The following is a 24,194-nucleotide window of genomic DNA, read 5'->3' as shown; positions in this document are numbered from 1 at the left end:
CTTTTTTAGAAACGAGGTCCACTGTTCATAGAACACAGAACTACAACTAATAATAAATTCAAATAGTTTGAGAATGGATTTAAAAGTCGATGCAGCTGTCACAATAATAATTTAACATTATTAAAAATTAAATATGAAGTCTTTTTTAAATTAAACTTTCAATAAAACTTATATAATTTAATATGACTAAACTAACGTTTCGCAATCAAATGTTTCGATTCTACCCATCACTAGAAACACAGCTCATATCTTTCGTTTTCTATGGAATACAACAATACATCTGTCAGTTTTGACGCCATTTACACGATATTATGTCAAGCAATAATCAATAATATACTTCTGTAACAAATTATTAAATAATAATAACGCCTGCATTGTTTCCATTAAATGCTTAAATTCTTAATGAGGAAGATTGTTTTTGTTGTTTTATTCGCAGAAGCGGTTAATGTTAAACGCTTTAAAAAGTAGATTTGATTGATTCGTGTATGATTCTAACGACTTAAAGAATAGTGTTGTTTTCAAAATCCTGTGGTATAAATCTGTGTTGCTCTTCCTTCTTTTATTTAAGGCAACGTTTCGGGTAGCCTTGAAGTGTACCATCATCGGGACAGATGTGTAGAAATGATAAAGACCGATCCGTGTTTTAGTTTTTGAACTACAAACCGTAAAGATGGCAAACGATGTTGAAACATTAGAATTTCGACTTTGCCAATGTTGCTTGTCTACAGAAGTAGATGTTTTTTCACCGAAAAGCAATTATGGGATCATTTTTGAGATTCTCTCCGGACAAAAGGTATTATCAATGTATTATTTAATCTATTTAAACATAACTGTATTATAATGATTTGACATTTTCAGAGCCAAAAGTATAATGGTGATTATTTTTTTAGTTCTTGAGCCTTGTTGCGCTTCCTCCTTCTTTAGTCAACGTTTTGGACAGCATTACAGTGTCCATCATCAGATGTAACCGATTTGACCTTATGTGCAAAGAAATAGAGAAAATAGTTTGTGAAGAATAAGTACAAAATCGCTTGTGATAAATATTGCCTCAGAAAATACTTTTTATTTGATGTGTGCAGCTTCTCTGATGACTTTGGAATAAATTATACTTTTTTTTTTGCCTGTTGTTTTGTTGTCAAGATCACGGATGTCACCACAGTCAGTAGATTAACTTCACTTATTCGGGACGAAATGTTTGGGGCCAATGTGTCCCAATAAAGCGGAATGGACTGTTTTATGCTAAACATGATTCCTTTGTTGATGATTGACTTTGTATGTATGGGTGATTCCAGCTGGATAATGAGTTCCACCTGTGCCGTCAATGTTGTCACGCTATGGGGAAGTTATCTCGGTTCCGCCACATGTCCTTCTGCGCCAGACAAATTCTCCGCCAGTTCTACTTCAAACACTCGGACAAACAACAGGTAATCTTATTACTTATATAATAATATCTCTTGTTGAAATGACTACGTTAAGTGATCAGACTGAACTGGCTGACCAATTAACCATCATGATGTTTAACTGCAGGGGTAGACAGAGAGGACTGATACTCTGCATACTCCTTGCTTACCAACCTAACCTAACCTAACATAATAATATCTCTTGTTGAAATGACTACGTTAAGTGATCAGACTGAACTGGCTGACCAATTAACCATCATGATGTTTAACTGCAGGGGTAGACAGAGAGGACTGATACTCTGCATACTCCTTGCTTACCAACCTAACCTAACCTAACATAATAATATCTCTTGTTGAAATGACTACGTTAAGTGATCAGACTGAACTGGCTGACCAATTAACCATCATGATGTTTAACTGCAGGGGTAGACAGAGAGGACTGATACTCTGCATACTCCTTGCTTACCAACCTAACCTAACCTAACATAAAAATATCTCTTGTTGAAATGACTACGTTAAGTGATCAGACTGAACTGGCTGACCAATTAACCATCATGATGTTTAACTGCAGGGGTAGACAGAGAGGACTGATACTCTGCATACTCCTTGCTTACCAACCTAACCTAACCTAACATAATAATATCTCTTGTTGAAATGACTACGTTAAGTGATCAGACTGAACTGGCTGACCAATTAACCATCATGATGTTTAACTGCAGGGGTAGACAGAGAGGACTGATACTCTGCATACTCCTTGCTTACCAACCTAACCTAACCTAACATAATAATATCTCTTGTTGAAATGACTACGTTAAGTGATCAGACTGAACTGGCTGACCAATTAACCATCATGATGTTTAACTGCAGGGGTAGACAGAGAGGACTGATACTCTGCATACTCCTTGCTTACCAACCTAACCTAACCTAACATAATAATATCTCTTGTTGAAATGACTACGTTAAGTGATCAGACTGAACTGGCTGACCAATTAACCATCATGATGTTTAACTGCAGGGGTAGACAGAGAGGACTGATACTCTGCATACTCCTTGCTTACCAACCTAACCTAACCTAACATAATAATATCTCTTGTTGAAATGACTACGTTAAGTGATCAGACTGAACTGGCTGACCAATTAACCATCATGATGTTTAACTGCAGGGGTAGACAGAGAGGACTGATACTCTGCATACTCCTTGCTTACCAACCTAACCTAACCTAACATAATAATATCTCTTGTTGAAATGACTACGTTAAGTGATCAGACTGAACTGGCTGACCAATTAACCATCATGATGTTTAACTGCAGGGGTAGACAGAGAGGACTGATACTCTGCATACTCCTTGCTTACCAACCTAACCTAACCTAACATAATAATTTAATCTCAAATAACTAACCATCACGGCGTTTCCCGCACGGATAGGCAATTCCTTCACATTAATACATATTTCCTCTGAATCTGAACATGTCCTGACTTAAGTATTTAATTCACTCGTTAGTGCCATGTCTTCCATCTCCTTCCTTCGTTCATTTCCTCTAAATTTCCAAACCATCTAAGCAACCTTTTCTTAATCTTATTCGTTCCGTTTACACCAGCTGACCATTCTTTCCGTATCTCTGCATTTGTAAAACAGTCATAAATAGTTTGTGCCTGGCGCAAGTAAAACTTTTGGCGCCCACTGTCAAAACCAGTAGACGCCTAGGTAGGTTAGCCACTGTTATCAATAATATTCGGATAATTTGTATTTTTGTGTAGCGCCGTTTTTATGTAAAGTAATCTCAATGGCGTTGTGTTAGGACTTGGCAATTTGGTGCCCGGAGCAAACTGCTCCGATTGCGCCCGCATAGGGCTGGCCCTGTAGATGGTTTTACCATACCTACGCCTCAGAGATCTAACTTCGGGAGGTGATTCTACATGATAGTAGAAGTAAAAAGAAAAATAACTTTTTTCGAAGTTTTCATTTTCCCATAAAAAAATATTTTTCCATAAAAGAATATTTATTTTCCCATGCAAACAAAAAGGTTATTCATCTTTTTTACTTCTAAAATCATGTAGAATCATCCCCTAAAGTTAGCGCACTTTTCCCCCCAGACACCCTGTAAACAATAGGCTAGATTCCCAACTAAACACGTCTTGTTCACAAAAGGTATTCAATACAAGGATTAAAGAAAAACCTTATAACGAGTGATCTCTCGGCGGTTGATAATATCTTGCATTCCATTATGTCAATTTAATTTAATTTACCCCGGACAGATAATTTTTAAAATATTTTTATTAAACTTTTTTAATACTATGTTTTTTTTTGTAATTATATATTTAGCCATTTAATTTATTTATTTAAAATCTCTAGATATAAAAATGTGTAAATAAAATTATTACTAGCCTTTATATTTTTCACCTCTATCATTTTGATTTATTCAACACTATTCTTATGTTGTTTTTATTATTACACTGAAAATGAAGTCGTAGACTTACAACACGGCGCAAGCTAGTGTAGGAAGTAGAGAAATATATAAAATATGCTAGCTATTCATATTTTTACTGTCAACAGGTCAATTTGGAGAACCTTACACGAAAAAGAGCAGAATTGAATTTGGGAGTAAAACTTTCACGATCTAACACTCTATGTGTAAGCATATTTGCACAAGAAGTGGATTCCCCAAGTCTTGTGCAAATTAGTTCCATTTCACATGGTGCAAAACCTTCAAAGAACTTTACACAAGATGTGTTGGGAGATACGGAAAGCAAAAATGGAAACCAAATTGAAATTAAAGAAGAAAATTTGAATGTGGAACATGACATTGAATTTGAAATTGGAATAGAACAAAATAATACTTTATCAGAACATTTTGAAAAAGACAACAGTAATTTTGATGATTGTGAAAATTCTAAATTTGTTGAAGGTGTTAAAAGTATTGTCAAAAGAGAAATTAAAACGAAACGGAAGACAAAATGTAAAAAAATTAAAAGACAAATTAATGGTATTTTAGATGCTAAAGGTTTGTAAACTTCACTTTAATTATTACTATTTGTGAGTTAGGCAGAGCCACCTCTGGTCTGGAGCTCTAAAAAACATTTGACTATTTTAACAAACAGCAATCTTTACAGTACTGGAGTCAAATGGGAATTCCGTCCTTATACCTACATTTTAATTGGAGATGTTCCGAGGAACTAGTGTTATTGATTCCTTAGGCACCGGTGCGCAATCGGAAAACATTCTAAACATGCGCTTAACATTTGTACACAGTTGAAATTTGTCACATGAGAATGGGTCATTCTTGAGTTCAACAGCTCGACTCTGGAATGATTTGCCAGTTTCTCGTGTTTCCACCCTCCTACGACATGGTACTTCTTACTTTTCTTTAAAAACCCTCAACACAGGATCTCCTAATATAACATATGACTAAATGTATCTATTCCAGAAGCACCGCAGAAGTCTGGAGTGGATAGAGTTGAAGAGGAGGCTGTAGCCTCTTTGGATCCAGAGAGTCCTGGTAGTCTATCATGTCCAGTGTGCCGCCAGTTATTCTGGCCCCAGAAAGAACTGACTGAACATCTACAGCAACATGTGGTGGTATCCAACAGTTGCTCTGATTGTGGAAAAAACTTCAAGCAAGTATACTTTAGTATTTTTATGACAGTACTCTCTCAGATTATCCTACAACTACTTTTATCAATAATCCGCCGTAATAATTTTACTTCATAGTTGAAAGAACAAAGGGTCTATGTCATCTTTTGGGATGCTTGCGAAGGGTCTTCTTAAGAAAAGGAAAGGGTGGAAGTTCTGAGAAGGTAAAAGGTATGAAGGATGGGTAGGAATCCAGCGGCAGTGCGTCCAGGAGTGACGGACGAATGAATCTATCCCTCCCACTGCGGTGCAAGGTGATGGATGAAGAGAGTCCGGCTGCAGAAGTCAAAGGATCTCCCGCCACGCAACTGATGGGCAGATGTATTCAGACAAACCTCACCCCATGAACAGTTACCGGCTGTAGCTTGCCACTTGGGGTGACCTATGGCAGAGGGGAAGTGGTATCTATATTGCCTGCTTCGTGAGTTGAATTCCTCATCACAATGACGACACAAGCAATATTTCCGCTCAGTGTGATGGTAGACAGCATTGGAAACAGTGAGTTTGTGCATTTGGATTCGAGGTATGTAAAATGTGAGTTACATTTTTACAGGCAGGCAGCGAAACACACTTGCGCTGTCCACGAAGTAGGTCAAACCTTCTGCTGTGACAAATGTGGGAATGAATTTTTGAGCAAATCTCCACTGGTTTCTCATTTACGGTAAGTACATTTATGTATTATGTAGAATACGTTTTTCACCGCAGCGGGTGCTTCTATAATGTATTCTTTTTGTAGTTTGGAGGCTGATAGTGATATTGATAGAAGGATAATTGTAGGAAATTTTATTAACCTCCTGAACGCTAACGCATCCTCAACCCCTAAAGCCTTTGGCATATTGACCCTTATATTTCTTAAAGAAATTGTCAGAAGGTCGTGGAATTTGTGTGTATTTCCGCTTTGCAATAAATTCCTAATAAATTAAATATTTCTGGATGTATCCGGAAGGTGAGTACTGTTGTTGAAATACGCTTTCAAATTTTATTATTAGAAATTAATATAAATAAAAATGTAAATGTTCATTTGTTCAAAATCTTAAATCTTCCAAAGTTCTTCATTGATTGCTTTGAAGTTTTGACAAAACGTTGCATTCGAATACGCGTGTGTTTTTACATACTTATATATTATGTAGATGTCACCTTTGACAGGTAAAAACATGCTATTTTGTCAAACAAAGTTCATTGTAGAAATGTATTATATACTTGTACAGCGCCCTTGAGGTGATTTTGCACAAAAACAGCCCTATAAAAATCATCCAAATATTATTATTATTATTATTTCACCTGCGGTAGGTAAAAAAATACTTTTTTTGAAAAAAAGCGCCATCTTTTAAAATCATCACACTCTTGTTTCTCTATCTGCACAGATAGACTGAGCCACAGCAACTAAAACTTTAAACAAAAAAAAGTAATTCAAACTTAAAAAAACTTCAAAAATGGCTCACCTTTCGTTTTTCATCTAAACCCTGATCTAAAATTGGTGAAAACGAAAAAAGAAACACATATTTTTTTAGACAATTTATAAAGCTGGGTCCAGACATGTTCTTTTGTTCGTACCGTACCTCCGTTTCGTACCAGCGTCGCGATCCAAAAACTCTGGACGCATCATCTTTTGTCTGTACCGTACCTCCGTTTCGTATCCGCGTCGCGATCAAGAGCATCCATCTTCTTCTTCATATCGTCGACACCGCACTCCATTTCGAAAGACAGTTCCTCCCATGCATCTTGCTTTATATTTTTATTGTAATAATTCCTATATTTTTATTGTAATAGGATCCTACAGAACTTCCCTGGCCCTATATCCATCGATAAGCTTCACAATATTATAGTTATCCCACTGCATTTTTCACGCTGGTTAGGGTAGTGACAGAGAACACGACCAATGCACGCCGCGAACACGTCCAGACTGGCGCAGACCCGTACCGTATCGCCTTTGAACGGGTCGAAAAACCGACTCGCGATGGATCGGAGCGTACCTCTATCCTTATCGAGACGCCGTACCACCGTACCGTACCGAACGGGCGTCCAAACTAGCGTTCTTGATCGCGACGCTGATACGAAATGGAGGTACGGTACGGACAAAAGAACATGTCTGGACCCAGCTTTATAAACATTTCTTTTAACTCGCTTTTAGTCATTTCATTTAAAAATAATTAATAAAGAATTTCATAGAGGTGTACACTTTAATTCCTCTGCTGTTAACTTATTGATTTGAATACGAAGCGTGGTTTTTTCTCTTTCTAACACCTTTTAGATCATATGACAGTAAGGGAGACACAACAATTTCGACGAGACCATACGAAGTGTTCCTAAAGGCGAACAAATTAGCCTGAAAATACGTTTTATTAATCAATTCTCTGAATATAATTAACTATTCTGGGGAAAATACATATGGTAGATTTTATATTACTTCTATTAATCTATTAACACATTATCTAGTAAAACCATTGATGTATTTATACTAGATTAGCCTTGTCTAGTTAAATCCATTTTAAAAATGACACCACATAGCGTACGTCACAAATATGGAGATGAACTTAACAACCCAACTCTGTTTAAACTCCTTGTACAAACGTTCGAACTCGTAAGCGAAACCAAGGAACAGCGTTTGTTGGGGACGGATATAGCACCGTCGCAACGCGGAATAATAAGATTGGAAAGGTTCGGAATGCCGACTTACCTTTTTCTATTCTTCCACGGTTTTCAATCCTTCTTTGCGCTGGTTCACAACAAATCACAAATTTCACCATGCGCGAGCTCACGATGGCTTTGATTTTCGACACGGTCGATAAAGGGGGGCTCCGTAATCAAACGATGTTGACAGGATGAATATTTTAACTCAACTAACGTCGGCATTGGAGAGGAGAGGAGGGGAGAGGTCGATAGGCCACAATAATTTTACAAAGGATATAAAGGTAGGTAGCACGATGCTAGGCGCCAACAGCGTTCATTTTGTTACCGAGTTGTTGTTGTAATTTGAATACAAAACCGTCACCAAATAACATTTTTTGCTTAACCAGGTCTGAATCAGGTAAAGGACTAATAAATACCACAAAATGATTTTTATTTTCACATTTTAAGTTTTGGATTCTGTACACTACATATTGAACCAAAACGGGAAACGTACACATATTTACTATTGAGTAGAAGTTTTATGAATTTACAAAATTATTTATATAAAATAGTATATAATTATCAAAGAAACCGTTTACTTTGTGGCTTGACACTTTAATCAGATGAAAAGTTATTTTGTTTTTAACCGCTTCGTTAGGTTTATAAGACAGAATTATAAAAAACTAGTCTAGGTACTTATTAATAATGTATAAATTATAATATCAAAATAAAGCGAAAGAAATCATATGGTGGGGTGGGACAAGGGAGGGTGGGGGTTACATGGTAATAATATCAATTTATTTATGCCCATTAACCACTCGGAACATTAGAACGTCAAAAGACGTAAATATGATAATAGCGGTCAAGACATTAGTACGTCTTTTCACGTAAACGCGCGAGATTTTACAAAAATCGATTTATTTCCATCACTAGTATACGGATTGCCATGATTTAAAAAACAGAGTATCGATAATGAATAACGCTACGCGTCTGCATTCAAGAATATCTATGGAATGTAGAGGTGCATTATCTGAGTCGATTGAATCTGTCATCTTGTTCGTTCATAATTTATTGCGTTTTTAAATAATTTATTAAAAATATTTTAGTTTGGACGGTTAATATTTTGAGGTGACTAATAGTTTTTAATTATATTTCTTCAATATATAAAGTGTTATTTCTTTATGATACTCAGAAAAAAGTACATTTTTCACAGCTTTGAAATAATGGTCAGCGATTTTTACATATTTTTGACGTTTTCAGAAAATGTATATTTAGACACGCAAATATTTACGTATAACAAAACAATACGATAGTGAATTTCATAATCTTTCCAAAACATTTTTTAGAATGAGGCTACGTTTCCCAAAACGTGAGTTATGAATCTTTTAACAAAACTCGTGAATAACACAAAAATTTTCGCGTTTTGACAGTTCGCAAAGGAACACAAAGTAAATAAAAGTCCTTTTCTGAGAGGTTAAATAAGCTTTTACATTTTTACATTGTGTTTGTCTTCTTTTTTTATTATAGGCACAACTTTACATATCTACGGAAAAAATTATGATTTTACCTTCCTTCCCAAGGATTGGAGTGAACCGCGCCAACAACCTTGCCAAATGCATGCCGATCGGACCCACATTTATTTTGTATATTAACTGCTGTAATGTCTTACGATTTCAGAGAAATGCCTATTCGGTTTATTTTTGTAGTACCATTTTTGTGAAATATATAGATGGTGCTTAATCAAAGCTAGACAATAACAACCAGTAATTAAAATAACCTTTCTCAGATTAAGCAACGATACCTAATTTGTGGGTATATTACATTCTCTCCTCCACACAGAATGCTCAAAGATTATAAAGGACCTGAAGGAAATTGCAGTCTAAACGTTTGGGATGAAAATGATTTGAGCATAAATGGCTTCCTGATGATGGGACAGTCAACGTGTTCCGATATCGTGATAATTAATGTATTCGAAATTTACTAACAATTTAACAGGAAACCTGTTTATTCATTTGTTAATGGCCTGCAATCCCTTAATAAATTAGAAAAACTCTTGTTCCGACATCGTGATAATGAATGTATTCGAAATTTACTAAAAGTTCAACCACAATTTGGTAGGCGGGAATGGGTACCGCCGCCCTGGGAACCATTTATTGGATGACCAACACCTCTGCCACAGGTTACCCCAAGTGGTTCGCTACGTTTGGTGACTTAGCAGGGGTGCCCGGGTTCATGGGTTAAGGTTTGCCCGGGTCTTGGTGGCGGGTGCGTTGGCCCACCTTCTGCGTGGCGGGCCGGTTGGGAGATGCTGGTTGAGGGAGACCCTTTACAACCGGTTACCGCTGTCCGGGCCGCTCGATAGTACAGGGGCCCGACCCTCAGGCTCACGACTAAGGGTGGGCTGCCCCATCAGCGAGTGAAAAAACCCCGCCACTGCTGTTGTGCCGGTTCGTGACCGGAGGGGACCCAGCAGCAGCGTTTGGGGCGCATTGGATGCCCTCTCCAGCCGGACTCTCCCAGCCTATCGCCTAGCACCGCAGTGGGTGGGCTGGAACCAAACGCTCATCACTCCTGGACAGCCTGAACCCCAGATTCCTACCCACCCCTCATACCTTTCCTTTCCAGACCTTTCCTTTCACCTCCTACCCTTACAAAAAAACTTAAAATTCATGAACATACAACACAACAATTTTAACATCGTTACAGCGGCGAGTAGCAGGCGTCCCCGGTGCGGGCCAAAACTGTTGGTAAATTTTGCCAACATTTGCGGCCTGCACACAAATTTAAATTCCGTCCATCACCATCTTTTGTCCCAACGTAATTAGTGAATTATCTAGGAATGAAACAACTTGTGACCAAACCAACTAGAATCTCAAATACATCAGCAAGCATTATTGATTTAGTCATAACAAATCATTTTTACTTGAATGTTAATGTTATGGATACTCCAAAAATATCTGACCACGAAAATATATTAACAATATTTGAAACGACCACAAGTCCGAAGCCACAGGGAATACGAAATATAACGTATAGAAAAAAAAAAACTATAATAAGGATACATTGTGTACAGCATTACAAAACAAAAAATGGATCTGCGATACCCAAGGAAATTTAGACGGAAAAGCCGATGAACTAGTAGGACATCTGAAAACAGTAGTAAATGAGCTAATGCCTTTAACTAATATTATATTAAAAGATACAAATAAATGGTATACGAAATCCCTACATATTCTACAAAAACAAAGGGATACAGTCTATAAAGCCTGTAAAATACAATTCACTGAAGAAAGGTGGGAAACTTATAAGAAACTTAGAAACATGTACAGTACAGAAATAAAACATACCAAAAATTCGTATATCAGGCAAAAAATAATTACCTCTCAAAGTGACTCAAGAAAAATGTGGACTACACTTAAAGAAATTATAAGCGGCAAACAGAGGGAAAACATTAAGGAAGTTCGGTTTCCAGATGGAGTTGAAGATGATACACTTAAAATAGCCCAAAAATTTAACACAAATTTTGTACTTAGTGTCGAAAACATAAATAAGAGTATTCCATTAGTCGCAGATACCTCTTCTCAATCATCGGAAAAAAGAGAGAATAAAAATATTTTCAGGTTTAGTAAAATTGACAATGAGTATTTAATGAAAATCATTAAAACAATGAAACCAAAATCATCGCCGGATGGAATTACTATAAGCATAATCAAAGATGCACTGCCAGCTATAGGAGACAGATTAGTTGCACTAATAAATAAATCTCTGACTAAGGGAATTTTTCCGCAGTCATGGAAAACCTCCATAATAACACCAGTGCCCAAAATAATAAATGCTAAAAATTTCGAAGACTTCAGACCAATAAATGGATTGCCTAAATATGAACAATTACTAGAATGCATTGTGAAAGAACAGATGAGTAAATTTATAGAAAAAAATAACATCCTAGTAAAAGAACAATCTGGGTTTAGAAATAAATATTCCTGTGAAACAGCAATAAATTATGTGATAAATGAATGGAAAACAGCTATGGATCAGAAGAAAATCACAATAGCAGTGTTCTTGGATTTTAGACGTGCTTTTGAAACGATAGACAGAGAAAGACTAATAATGAAATTGAAGGACATAGGAATCCGTGCTAATGAATTGCAGTGGTTTATTGATTACTTAAAAAATAGAAAACAAAAAACCAAAATTGGAGATACTATCTCTGAAGAACAAGAAATCAACATTGGAGTTCCTCAAGGATCTGTTTTGGGACCGCTCCTATTTATTTTATATATTAATGATATAGTGAAGTGCTTAAAGTACTGTTCCATCAAACTTTTTGCAGATGACACACTTTTATATATTATAGCAAATAATATTGAAGATGCGTTGTCAAAAATACAAAATGAACTTAATGAATTATCTAAGTGGTTAAACATAAATAAATTGAAATTAAATGTAACTAAAAGTAAATTTATGGTATTAGGGAAAAAACTAAACGTACATACTGACCTAAATATAGACAATCAAAATATGGAAGAAGTAAAAGAAATTAAATACCTGGGAATCATAATAGATAACAAGTTAAAATTTAACACTAACTTTGAAATTTGAAATAAAAAAATGGCGAAAAAGGTTAATTTCTTAAGTAGGATAAAAGGAAAATTGGACATTAAAACAAGGATATTGGTCTACAATACCACTGTAGCATCCCATCTAAATTATTGTACAAGTGTAATATTTCTAAGTAACAAAACCCAAATTAAGAGAATGGAAGTAATCCAGAACAGAGGCATGAGGTCAATACTGTGTTGTAGCAGGTACACCAGAATAAAAACCATGCAACGTCAACTCAATATTTTAAGTGTGTGGCAACGATTAGTTTATAATACCTTAGTGTTTATTTATAAGCTAAAAAATAAAATGTTACCTGACTATATGTCAAAGAATGTTAGAATTAATAGTGCAGTTCATTTATATCCTACGAGAAACTGCAACGATTTTAGGCTTCCTAAAACACACTTATCAGAAACACAAAACAATATTTATTATAAAGGTTTTAAAATGTTCAATGAACTCCCGGTAATTGTTAAGGAAGCTAAAAATCTTGCAGTTTTTCGTGGATTATGTCTCAATGTTGTTAAATCTAAATTTTAGTATGTAAGAAGTAAATAATATTGTAGTAGTCATAGAAAATAATATATTAGGTATAAGATGTAAACTCTTATAACTAAATAAAATATACATTAAAAAAAAAAAAAAAAAAAACGTCCCAACCTTCTTTTCCTATCCGAAACTCAGATAGCCGAGCCGCCAGACTCCTCCTATCTGGACTGCCCGGGCTTTACCCTCGCAAGCAAATTCCGACTCAAAGGAGGAGTCTGCCTCTATAGTCGAGCTGACGTCAGCTGTGTACGACTATTGAGTCTGGAAAACTCCAGATTTGACGTAATGTGGGTGCGCGTCAATCTTGCCAGTACGGCAAGATTCTACGCATGTCTATACCGCTCACAGAACCATAGCGAATCAGACACTTCCGAACTCTTCAAACATTTGAGCGATACTATTGATGATCTCTTGCCCCGCTACCCTTCGGCCGAGTTTGTTGTTCTGGGGGACTTCAATGTTCATAACGAACCATGGTTGAAGTTCTCAGGCCCAACGGACTCGGCTGGCCGACAGGCGGAATCCTTTGCCATTTGCTACGGATTAGAGCAATTGGTTCAGGAGCCTACAAGGGTTCCTGATGTCCAGACTCACCGCTCCAATCTGTTAGACCTATTCTTAACTACTGTGCCACACGGTTATAAGATTGACGTCACAGCGCCTCTGGGATCATCCGACCACTGCCTAGTGACGACATCAATCCCCATTAGCCTCAGACCAACCAATGAGAGGCTGAGGAGAAAAGTGTGGCACTATAGGTCAGCAGATTGGTTCGGTATGCGGGCCCATTTCAACACTTTTCTGTGGTCAGCTGTTTGTTTTCGGACTTCGGACCCTTAAAGATGTGCCCAGGAGATTGGTGAAGTCATCAAATCGGCGATGGATGGCTTCATACAATCGACTACTAAAGAAACTGGTGTGGGCTCAAAGCCGTGGTTCAGTCGACAATGCTCCAAAGCAGTTCGACGAAAAAACGCGGCTTACCGAGCCTACAACACATCTCGAACGCCCGAAAGCAGATCAGCATACAACAAATCGGCAAAGGAATGCAAGAGAATCATTAAAAGGTCAAAATTCGAACACGACCTGCAGATCAGCAAAAAGCTGGCTGCCTGCCCGCATGGCAGCAGAGCATTCTGGTCGCTTGCGGGCTCAATAGGTGAAATTTTTGCAAACCCAGTTTGCCACCTCTTACCAGACCTGACGGCTCACTAGCAAACACCGCCACCGAAAAGGCTAACCTACTAGGTAAAATGTTTGCGGAAAACTCGACCCTCGACGACGGAGGTGCTGTTCCGCCGTCGGTTCCTCACTGCGGCTTCTATATGAAAAAGCTGAGGATCCGGCATCGGGATGTACTCCACGTCATACGGGGGCTCGATGTTAACAAAGCTAGTGGACCTGATGGAATACCTTCCCTGGTATTGCAGAGGTGTGCTGCGGAAATAGTTCCAGTTTTGACAAAGCTCTTCAAAATGTCCCTGAAGTGTGGCACTGTGCCCTGGGGCCGTTCAAGTATTATGTAAGCACTATAGGGGGGCAGGGGGGTCTTTGCTTTGCTTATTTTTGATGACATGGGGGGTGGGGGGGTCGAGATAGTAATTACGCCAGCACTGCTCCGCAGTAGTAATGTTTTTTACACATTGGCAACCCACACATTGTCTATTTTTGAAAACCGAATACATATTCGGGGATTCCCACTGTGTCAATAAAGTTTGTTTAAATGAATATTATGTACATTAAAGTCCTTTATCCTAAGTCTATTTTATAAGTGCTGCTTATCAATCAATAAAAAAACAGAATACATTAACAGAAAAATGCATATAGGTACCAATTTTTACGTAAGCATGGGAGGGGGGGGAAAGAGCTTTGCTTACTTTTGGTAACAAGGGGGAAGAGGGGGTAAATAATTGTAATAAATCTGCTTACGTAATACTTGAACGGCCCCCCTCTGGTTGGAAAAAAGCGGTCATTCACCCTATTCCCAAGAAAGGTGACCGCTCCAACCCGGCCAACTACCGCCCCATAGCGATCACATCAGTTCTGTCCAAAGTGATGGAACGTGTGATCAACGACAAACTGCTCACATACCTCGAGAAGAACAAAATTATCAACGACCGTCAATACGGATTCCGGCGGAACCGCTCGTGCGGTGATCTTCTCGCGTATGTGACGCATGTTTGGGGGCGTCGCACTAGATATATCCAAGGCCTTTGACCGGGTCTGGCACCGAGGACTTGTCAACAAATTGCATTCTTACGGACTTCCCGCATCCCTGTGTACGTGGATTGCTGACTTTTTAAGGGATAGGTCGATTCAGGCGGTTGCTGACGGTTTCACCTCTTCCTCGCACTCCATAAATGCTGGCGTCCCACAGGGATCGGTTCTGTCTCCGACTTTGTTTTTGTTGCACATCAATGACCTTTTGACATGTGCACCGATTCATTGTTACGCGGATGACAGTACAGTTCATGATAGCTTTTTGTTTGACAAGCCCCCAAAGGGCACACAAACTCCAACGGCTCGGAGGGCTTTGAAGCAGAGAATGGACGGTTATCTCGAGAGTATTTCCTCCTGGGGTAAAAATAATCTCGTCGAATTTAATGTTTCAAAGACCCAATCCTGTCTGATTACGTCTAAAAGGGATCCAAATGATAATCTAGTCTCCTTCAACGGAAGCAATCTTCCGAACAGGCCTTCCATTGATATGCTTGGTATAACTATAAGTGACCAGCTCAGGTACGGGGGCTCCATCGAAGCCAGAGTAAAGTTGGCCTCTCAGAAGCTGGGCGTACTGTACAGGGCCCGCAGATACTTTAATAATACACAACTGCTGACCCTGTACAAATCGCAAGTGCGCCCTACTGTCGAATTTGGCAGCCATCTCTGGTCCGGAGCCCCTAAATACCTGAAAAAAACCCTAGACTCTGTGCAAAAACGGGCGGTCCGTTTTATAGATTCCCCAATCTTAACAAACGGACTGCAATCTTTAGAGCACAGGCGTCAGGTAGGTATGCTGTCCTTGTTCTATCGGTATTACAATGGAAGATGCTCTGAAGAACTAGCGTCATTGATCCCTTCGGCACCGGTGCGTAGTCGGAAACAAGCCAAACGCGCGCCCAACATTTGTACACAGTTGACACTTGTCACATGAGAACGGGTCGCTTCTACGATTCGTTCTTAAGTTCAACAGCTCGGCTGTGAAACGAATTGCCGGCCTCTGTGTTTCCTCCCTCCTACAACATGGGACTCTTCAAGACCCATGTTCACTCCTTCCTCTCTACAAAAAGACCCTCCACACAGCATCCCCAAAGATGACATAGGCCTTGAGGGAAATTATTTTCTTCAGGGCCTCCTGTGCGGAGTTAATATAAAAAAATAAAATAAAAATAAAAACATTTTTTGTTCATTCATTGTTCATTCGTTCGTTAAAGGCCTGCAATCTGCTTTTTTAAATAAATTAGCAAACACTTTTTTTTCCCTATTTGTAAATATTTATTTACTTATTTTGTAAGAAACAATCAGCTTTTATATAATATACAATGATAGATATAAATATACAAGTTAACTGAAGTCAACCCACAGAAGTTTCTTACGTTAAAGTTCATTAGAAATGAAGTTTTAATATCTTGAAATTAATTTGGTGTTAAAGGAAGGGGAGAGGAAGAGGAAAATAGGAAGAGGATAGGAGATGCTCAAGATACATTCCATACTCTCATATTAATAATCGATCGTACGCATTACTTCATATCGATATTTCTTTAGGTTATTACCAAAAATGTCAATGCTGTAAAATTTTGTATTAGATTGTGCACATATACGAGGAATTGGGGAATTTTTTCGAATGTTATATATAATAAGTATTACCTAGTTATTTTCACAAAATTGAATCCGGATTGCTTATATCCATTTCTCAATTTTTTCTCGGTTTGTGGGGAAACCTAAGCGAAAATAAGACATTTTAAGAATAATTATCGGTATGTATATAGAAAATATTTATTCCTGTACCTAACATTTTAAGCCTACATGAACGTTCTTTTTCATGTAACATATCTTCCACCACCTTCATCACCTCTACAGCAATAGTTATAATAAAAAAAGGTAAGTGTAATATATATTTTTTCAATGAAAAGAAAAATGTAATGAAAATAGTAAACACAAACTAAATTACTCAACGACGCGATTTTTTCATATAATTTAACATGCAAATAATTGTGGACTTAATACAACCCTGAATAGAGACAAGACTAAAAAATAACCAATACTTCTAAAGTTTTTTGCGCGCATCAAGTAAGAATACGTGATTTTAACCAACACATCAATAATTATCATGTGGCAAGCTCGTGCCATGTACTATTGTTTATATGTATTTGTTAAAAGCGTATAATACACTGCATGACGTCATTATTGTGACTTGTTTGAAAGATGACGTCAGAAAATTTACTTGTCGTTAGTGAAATTCTATTAATTTCTGATATTTGTTAATGCGTTGCCTTCAATCTATCGGTAAGGTACTTATATTTTTTTTTATTCAGATAGCTGATTACATTTTATAAAATAAAGTCCGCGATAGGTACAATCTAAAATATTTGGAACTGGGTTATTTTTGTGATTGAAAAAATGAACTTGCCCAGCATAGCTGACAAGCAAAATAGCTTAACTCTAGACCAACAAAAGGTAAAACGCAATGCACAGTGCCCATTTCGCATTGCGACACAATGCGTGCGTCTTTTCATAAATGTGCACGTGAACCAAACCAAAATTGTGTTGATGTTATTTTTCAATGGTTACACGGCTTGTCTAGTTGTATTTAGTCTATGAGTAAAACGGAACAATTTACAAAAACGTCATTTTGCAAAATAATAAGTAAGTTATTACGGAAGTAATGTCAGCCAGCTTACGGCGGATGATTGGAAATTTATCACCGGCTTTCCAAGGGTTAACCACTAACTAGGATACTATTCTTAAAATTCGGACAAAATCGCAGTCCTTTGCAAGCAGCAAAGTACACAACACCGGAGCTCGAGGGATCTTTAAGCACAGGAAGAGAAGGGTTAATGACATATATTATTATTGATTATTTTATGATTTAGATGTCACGAAGCAGCCGCGGTGCCGCCCTTGCCGTCGCCCTCCCCCCTCCCGGTCCACTACTGCGTCGAGTGTGACCGCCACTACAAGTCGGCGTACATCTTGCGTCAGCACTTTCGCCGCACCACTCGACACCGGGATCCCAACCTCTACAGGTGAGTGCCGCCTAATACCAGAGTGAGCAGGCAGCATTCTGCCAATTCGCTCATATCTAGTTAAACCTCTCTCAGGATTATTAGTTTGGTTTTGCGCACAAACAGCTATTACCCGTGGAGTCAGTTTGTTCACTTTTGAAAACAGCTCATATGGTCTGAGAAATCCTTGTCTTCATTACTCTCATGGTGAGATATATGATCTAAACGGTGTTCGAAAAAGAAAACACAACAAAGCACATTAATTGCAGATTCGAGTGCTTGTCGTGCCCCTCGGTGCGGCGCTTCCGCAGCCCTGCTTTGCTCTCCCAGCATGCGCGCGCTGTGCATGAGCGCGTGGAACAGCTGACGTGCCACAGCTGCGGAGGTAACTATGCCACGCTGGACTCGCTGCAGTCCCACGTCAAGAAGAAACACATGGGCTACAAACCGCCGCGCAAGTGGGCGTGTACTTACTGTGATAAAAAATTTAGGGTGAGTTTTATAAATTACTAGCTGACGTGTATCGAGTGTTGCTCGGGATTATGAACAGTGGCGGCTCGTGACTTTTGAATGTGATAGAGTGCAATGAATGCTCCGTACGGATTTCCTGAAAATGTTCTTACATAAAACCTAATTAACGAAAAAATATAAAAAGTCATTTTCGGCAACAACATCAATGATGCCAATTTTTTGTAATATTAGCATTCTAGTACACCCAAAAGTCACGAGTCGCCACTGGTTATGAATGGTTTGAATTGTGAATACCTGACAACTGGGTGCATTTTGTGGCAATAAATAGTTGGTGGTGTAATGGTCGGTTAAGTTCCTCACAAGCAGTCGTAGGAGGAAGGATTCTCGGCCGTGGCAATCTTTTATTTAAACTTTTGTATTTTTAATTTTAATTTCGACTTTTATTTTAAAAACTTGTGAGTCTGCACTATGATCCGATCACTTTACACCTGTGACACCTAACAGTTAAGTTAAGGTCCTAACCTAACCTAACATATCCTGGCATATTTTTTATCACATTCTCATTTGTCAATGTTCTGTTTTATCCAATGACCGATTTTGGTCACATTTGATAATAAAAAGTAAAAATTTAATAAGGTGAAAATAAAAATATTCATTTCAATGCAACACCGACTTGGAGCAATTATAGTACATTCAGATGTGAGGTTATGATAGACGCATGAATTGACACTAATTATAGTACATTCAGATGTGAGGTTATAATAGACGCATGAATTGACACTAATTATAGGACCTACATTCAGATGTGAGGTTATGATTGACGCTTGAATTGAAACTAATTATAGTACATTCAGATGTGAGGTTATGATAGACGCATGAATTGACACTAATTATAGTACATTCAGATGTGAGGTTATGATTGACGCTTGAATTGAAACTAATTATAGTACATTCAGATGTGAGGTTATGATTGACGCATGAATTGAACTTTGATTATATAAATGTCTAGATAGAGTGTCGCACTGTTATTCCGACAGAAAGAACAGGCCAGATTTGAAATACTTGTGTGCGTGTCACGCACACAAGTATACGCAACTTATATCGTTGACGTAAGCGCTTAACGTCACTGTAGACGTATTGAGTGATACCAGCTCCCTAGTATTTCCCAAAAAAGTTGGGAAAAAATATGTTTCGATTTCGTTTAATTTTGAATTCATTTAAGTAAGATAGTTTTCTACATAAATATAATGATATAAATGAAAAGAAAATCATTGTTAAAAGAGATTTATTTTTATTTGATTATTTTTAACAAATAAACAAGAAATACGGAAAATAAGAAAGATACATTCCTAGACGCTGCCAAATGGCTTGCAGGTATCGCTGTATCTAAATTTAAATTTTTATCATCATCAATTAAAGAAGGTGGCCCACAACCAGGTAAATCTATACCCACCTAAAAAGTAGTGTCTGGATACCTTATCAACTTAAATACATAAATATGATCGACCAAATTCAAAAAAAATTCCTAAGGTACGTTTACATGTGATCATACGGAATATATCCGAAATTCATGCATCACGTGGAAATGCTAAAGGAGACAAATTATCAAAGCCTGGAGACCATGCGTAATGCCGGACTCATAATATTTTGTAAAATATATATGTATATATAATGTAACTCATATTTCATATTACAATACAAAAAAATATATATATATCTATATATATATAATTTGGGTACTATTATCAAAGAACATTCAGATTTCTCTTACAAATAAAAAACAGGCGACAGATTCAGAAAATTTGTTAGGTTTACTATAAGAAAATAGTAATCGAAACACCCAGAAACAATATCTTAAAAAAAGGGTTTTTATTTTTTTTTATTTTTTTTTTATCAAAACTACTTATTAAACTAAAAAAACTTACCCCTTCATCTAAAACATGTTTTACACATTCACTTATTTTTTCTATATCTTCAACTGAATCGTTACTCTTATCATCATCATCTGTTTCTAATGATGTTAAGAACAATGCCTGTAAATTATAGAAGAAAAATACATGAACACGATATTTGGCACCTTTTGGTACGGGCCGCTAAAAACAAAATTACAAATTTAAAAAATTACCTTACACGGGATCGCTTCCTTTTTCAACCTTCGACGCTTTTGATTGTTGACAAAATACAGGTCTTTGGCAAGGAAATGATCAGAGCAAATAACAGATGTTTTAGCTGGTTGCCCCAGACATCCTCTCCGCGGCTTTTTCTTATTATTTCTATCCACTTACTTCTTAATATAGGATCATTAGGTATTCTGTAAAATATGCATGAATAAAATTAAAAGTTTACTCGATACTTCACCAAACAAACCTGTCACATTTTTTTGTAATTTTAATAGATAAACAAATTTCGAATTCATAACTTTTTTAAATATAGTGTCAACGTGAAGAATTTACAAACACTTAAACACAAAGACAAACTTTCACATTTATAATATTATTATATATAGTGTACTTTGGGTAATTATTAAAACCTATTTTAAAATTAACAATGCACTCATGGGAAATTTTTTTATTTACTAGATTCTTATATTTCTTAAAGAGATGAATCATTTAAATTTACTGAATTTAAAGTTAATGTTCTTTATAAATAGAACGGCGTCATTTGCGCCTTGCAATTTTTACCTTATGTGGGTATTTTAATTTGAAGAACAGGCAACCCTGTAAACAATGCGTCAAAATATGGCGTTGTCAAGACGATGGTAAGACTAAATTACACTATTAAAACTGAATTGTTTCTTTAACTAAATGGTTATTATATGTCTTTGAAAAGGTAACTTACCTATGATAGGTAACATTTTTAGTTATTTTCAATCGTCCTTTGTAATTTCTGCACACTGTTATAGCGCAAATCGTCATTTTCAAATGTCACACAACACGTGTTTACCGCACAGCGATAGTTTCGCAACTGAGAGGACTGAACGAGCTTATCAGCCAACAGTTGGCTGATATTTTTTTGGCGTTTCGTCGCTCGAACGCTCAATCTAGAAATTTATGTAATCAATATAATCAAAGGAATTGACACTAATTATAGCACATTCAGATGTGAGGTTATGATTGACGCATGAATTGACACTAATTATAGTACATTCAGATGTGAAGTTATGATTGACGCATGAATTGACACTAATTATTGCACATTCAGATGTGAGGTTATGATTAACGCATGCATTGACATTTTATGCAATTGTAATTTGACAGGAAAAACAGTTTAATTTTTAAGGTTTTTTTAAGACAATTCCAAACTTTGAAAGATGCTGTATGCATACAATGCATCTGTGTGGGTTGTGTTTTCGTCTCAAGATCGGTATGAATTTTTCAGAAGTTAGGTTATGTTAATCTTTTGTAATGTTTTGTGCTGTCTGCAGGCCCAGAACGTGCTGCAGAACCACATTAGAATCCACACTGGCGAAAAGCCGTTTGCGTGCCCGGTCTGCCATGACCGCTTTCGCCAGAAGGCTGCGCTTGATACGCACGTGCGCGCCGTGCACCTCAAGCTGGGCGCGCGCAGACGCAGGGTGCCTAACACCAGCACCGCAGCCGAGGGTTGTGTGCTCGAGAAGAACACCACTGAAGACAAGCAGGAAGTGTAGTGTATCTGCCACTGGGATCTCATGTGTACGCCATTAGGAATACCTTCTGGTGTTCCTTGTCTTGTTATGACATTGTATTGTTACCAAGTGTTGTGGCTGTGCAGTACAGACGCAGGGTGCCAACACGAGGGTGGTGTGCTCGAGAAGAACACCACTGAAGACAAGCAGGAAGTGTAGTGTATCTGCCACTGGGATCTCATGTGTACGCCATTAGGAATACCTTCTTGTGTTCCTTGTCTTATTATGACATTGTATTGTTACCAAGTGTTGTGGCTGTGCAGTACAGACGCAGGGTGCCAACACGAGGGTGGTGTGCTCGAGAAGAACAGCACTGAAGACAAGCAGGAAGTGTAGTGTATCTGCCACTGGGATCTCATGTGTACGCCATTAGGAATACCTTCTGGTGTTCCTTGTCACTAAAATAAATAAATAAAAGTATTAAAATGTTTTTCATTCATAATCTATAAAACAAAATCATAATTTCCAAAAAAGTGTTTATAAGTGATACAAGCGCTTTACAGAAGGCCGAGAAGATGTTAATGATGATGAGCGTCCTGGAGTTGCAACCACGTCAACAAACGAACAAAACATCGAAACAGTGAAGAAAATGGTTTTGGAAAATCGTCGAATCACTATTAGGGAAGTTGCAGAGGATGTTGGCATATCAATCGGCTCATGCCATGCAATTTTCTCGGATGTTTTGGGTGAATGAAACATGTGGCAGCGAAGTTAGTTCCGAAATTGTGGAAAAACAAATCATGGATTTTGCATCACGATAATGCACCAGCTCACACATTTTGCCACAATTGATGAGATAAAGTCAGAATCGAAGAACGAGCTGATGACCATACCGAAAAGCGCATTCCAGAAGTGCTTCGAGGATTGGAAGAAGCACTGGCATAATTGCATTATATCTGAGGGGGATTACTTTGAAGGGGAGAAAATGGATATTGATTAATAAATAAATACTTTAATAGTAGATAATTCCATATGCCAAACGTCAAAAGTCATTCCACTGTAACAACAAGTGGGTCGAACCTCTCGTTGTTTGAGTGGAATGACTTCGTCGAGAATCGAGGTCCTGGACAAACCACACCCTGTGAACCCGGCACCCCATGCTAAGTCACCAAATGTAGTGAACCACTTGAGGTGACTATGGTAGAGGTTTTGATGCTAAATATACAGATACACGGCACACAATTAATATACGTAAATTATTTAAAAAACACTTTTGCCAGTTTAATAATGAAAAAAACTATTTCATTTACTGGAAATGGAAAATAATGCATTTAAATAGCTATTTGGTTAAAATTTAAGTTGATTGTTCCTTTGGCGGCCATTTGTTTAATATGAATACCGCACAAGAGTCCCAACCGTCTGGATCCAGTAAGACTATGGCATCCTCAATTGGGGTAAACTGAAGGCGGTAGGGAGGGGAAGTAAAACCATTTCAAGTAAGACTATGGCATCCTAAATTGGGGGAAACTGAAGGCGGTAGGGAGGGGAAGTAAAACCATTTCAAGTAAGACTATGGCATCCTCAATTAGGGGAAACTGAAGGCGGTAGGGAGGGGAAGTAAAACCATTTCAAGTAAGACTATGGCATCCTCAATTGGGGGAAACTGAAGGCGGTAGGGAGGGGAAGTAAAACCATTTCAAGTAAGACTATGGCATCCTCAATTGGGGGAAACTGAAGGCGGTAGGGAGGGGAAGTAAAACCATTTCAAGTAAGACTATGGCATCCTCAATTGGGGGAAACTGAAGGCGGTAGGGAGGGGAAGTAAAACCATTTCAAGTAAGACTATGGCATCCTCAATTGGGGGAAACTGAAGGCGGTAGGGAGGGGAAGTAAAACCATTTCAAGCATGGTGGTCTTACACCAGGGCGATACTGAGAATATTAATATTATTTGTGAAAAGCAGTGATTTCAATAACATTTCACAAGATTTAAAATTAATCATATACCTACTAGTACGTCGATCTATTATGTATATACATTTATTAAATCAGTTGCCACGCATCATCGCGTTGCAAAAATACTTAATCTAATCTTG

General features: G+C 37.6%; 1 protein-coding gene across 3 annotated transcripts; it reads left to right on the top strand.

Annotated features, from left to right (window-relative positions):
- The first annotated feature begins 324 nt into the window (after positions 1 to 324).
- Positions 325 to 22,547, top strand: LOC149415326 (zinc finger Y-chromosomal protein 1-like). Of its 3 annotated transcripts, XM_089642291.1 has the most exons (8): positions 325 to 793; positions 1,293 to 1,424; positions 3,956 to 4,403; positions 4,827 to 5,020; positions 5,590 to 5,693; positions 17,890 to 18,042; positions 18,291 to 18,513; positions 21,917 to 22,547. In XM_089642291.1, the coding sequence occupies exons 1-8, from the start codon at positions 671 to 673 to the stop codon at positions 22,139 to 22,141; spliced, it is 1,602 nt and encodes a 533-aa protein (XP_089498417.1). In that variant the 5' UTR covers positions 325 to 670; the 3' UTR covers positions 22,142 to 22,547. The 3 variants fall into 3 exon arrangements, with proteins under 3 accessions (XP_089498417.1, XP_089498418.1, XP_089498419.1); XM_089642292.1 differs by lacking the exon at positions 17,890 to 18,042; XM_089642293.1 differs by lacking the exon at positions 3,956 to 4,403 and having other exon boundaries at positions 664 to 793.
- The last annotated feature ends 1,647 nt before the right edge of the window (positions 22,548 to 24,194 follow it).

The sequence above is a fragment of the Hesperophylax consimilis genome, chromosome 18 (assembly GCF_061612785.1).
Source record: "Hesperophylax consimilis isolate HC1 chromosome 18, BYU_Hcon_1.0, whole genome shotgun sequence".
Lineage (NCBI taxonomy): Eukaryota > Metazoa > Arthropoda > Insecta > Trichoptera > Limnephilidae > Hesperophylax > Hesperophylax consimilis.
Note: the sequence above shows the minus strand (reverse complement) of the source record. Positions and strands in the feature narration are given on the sequence as shown.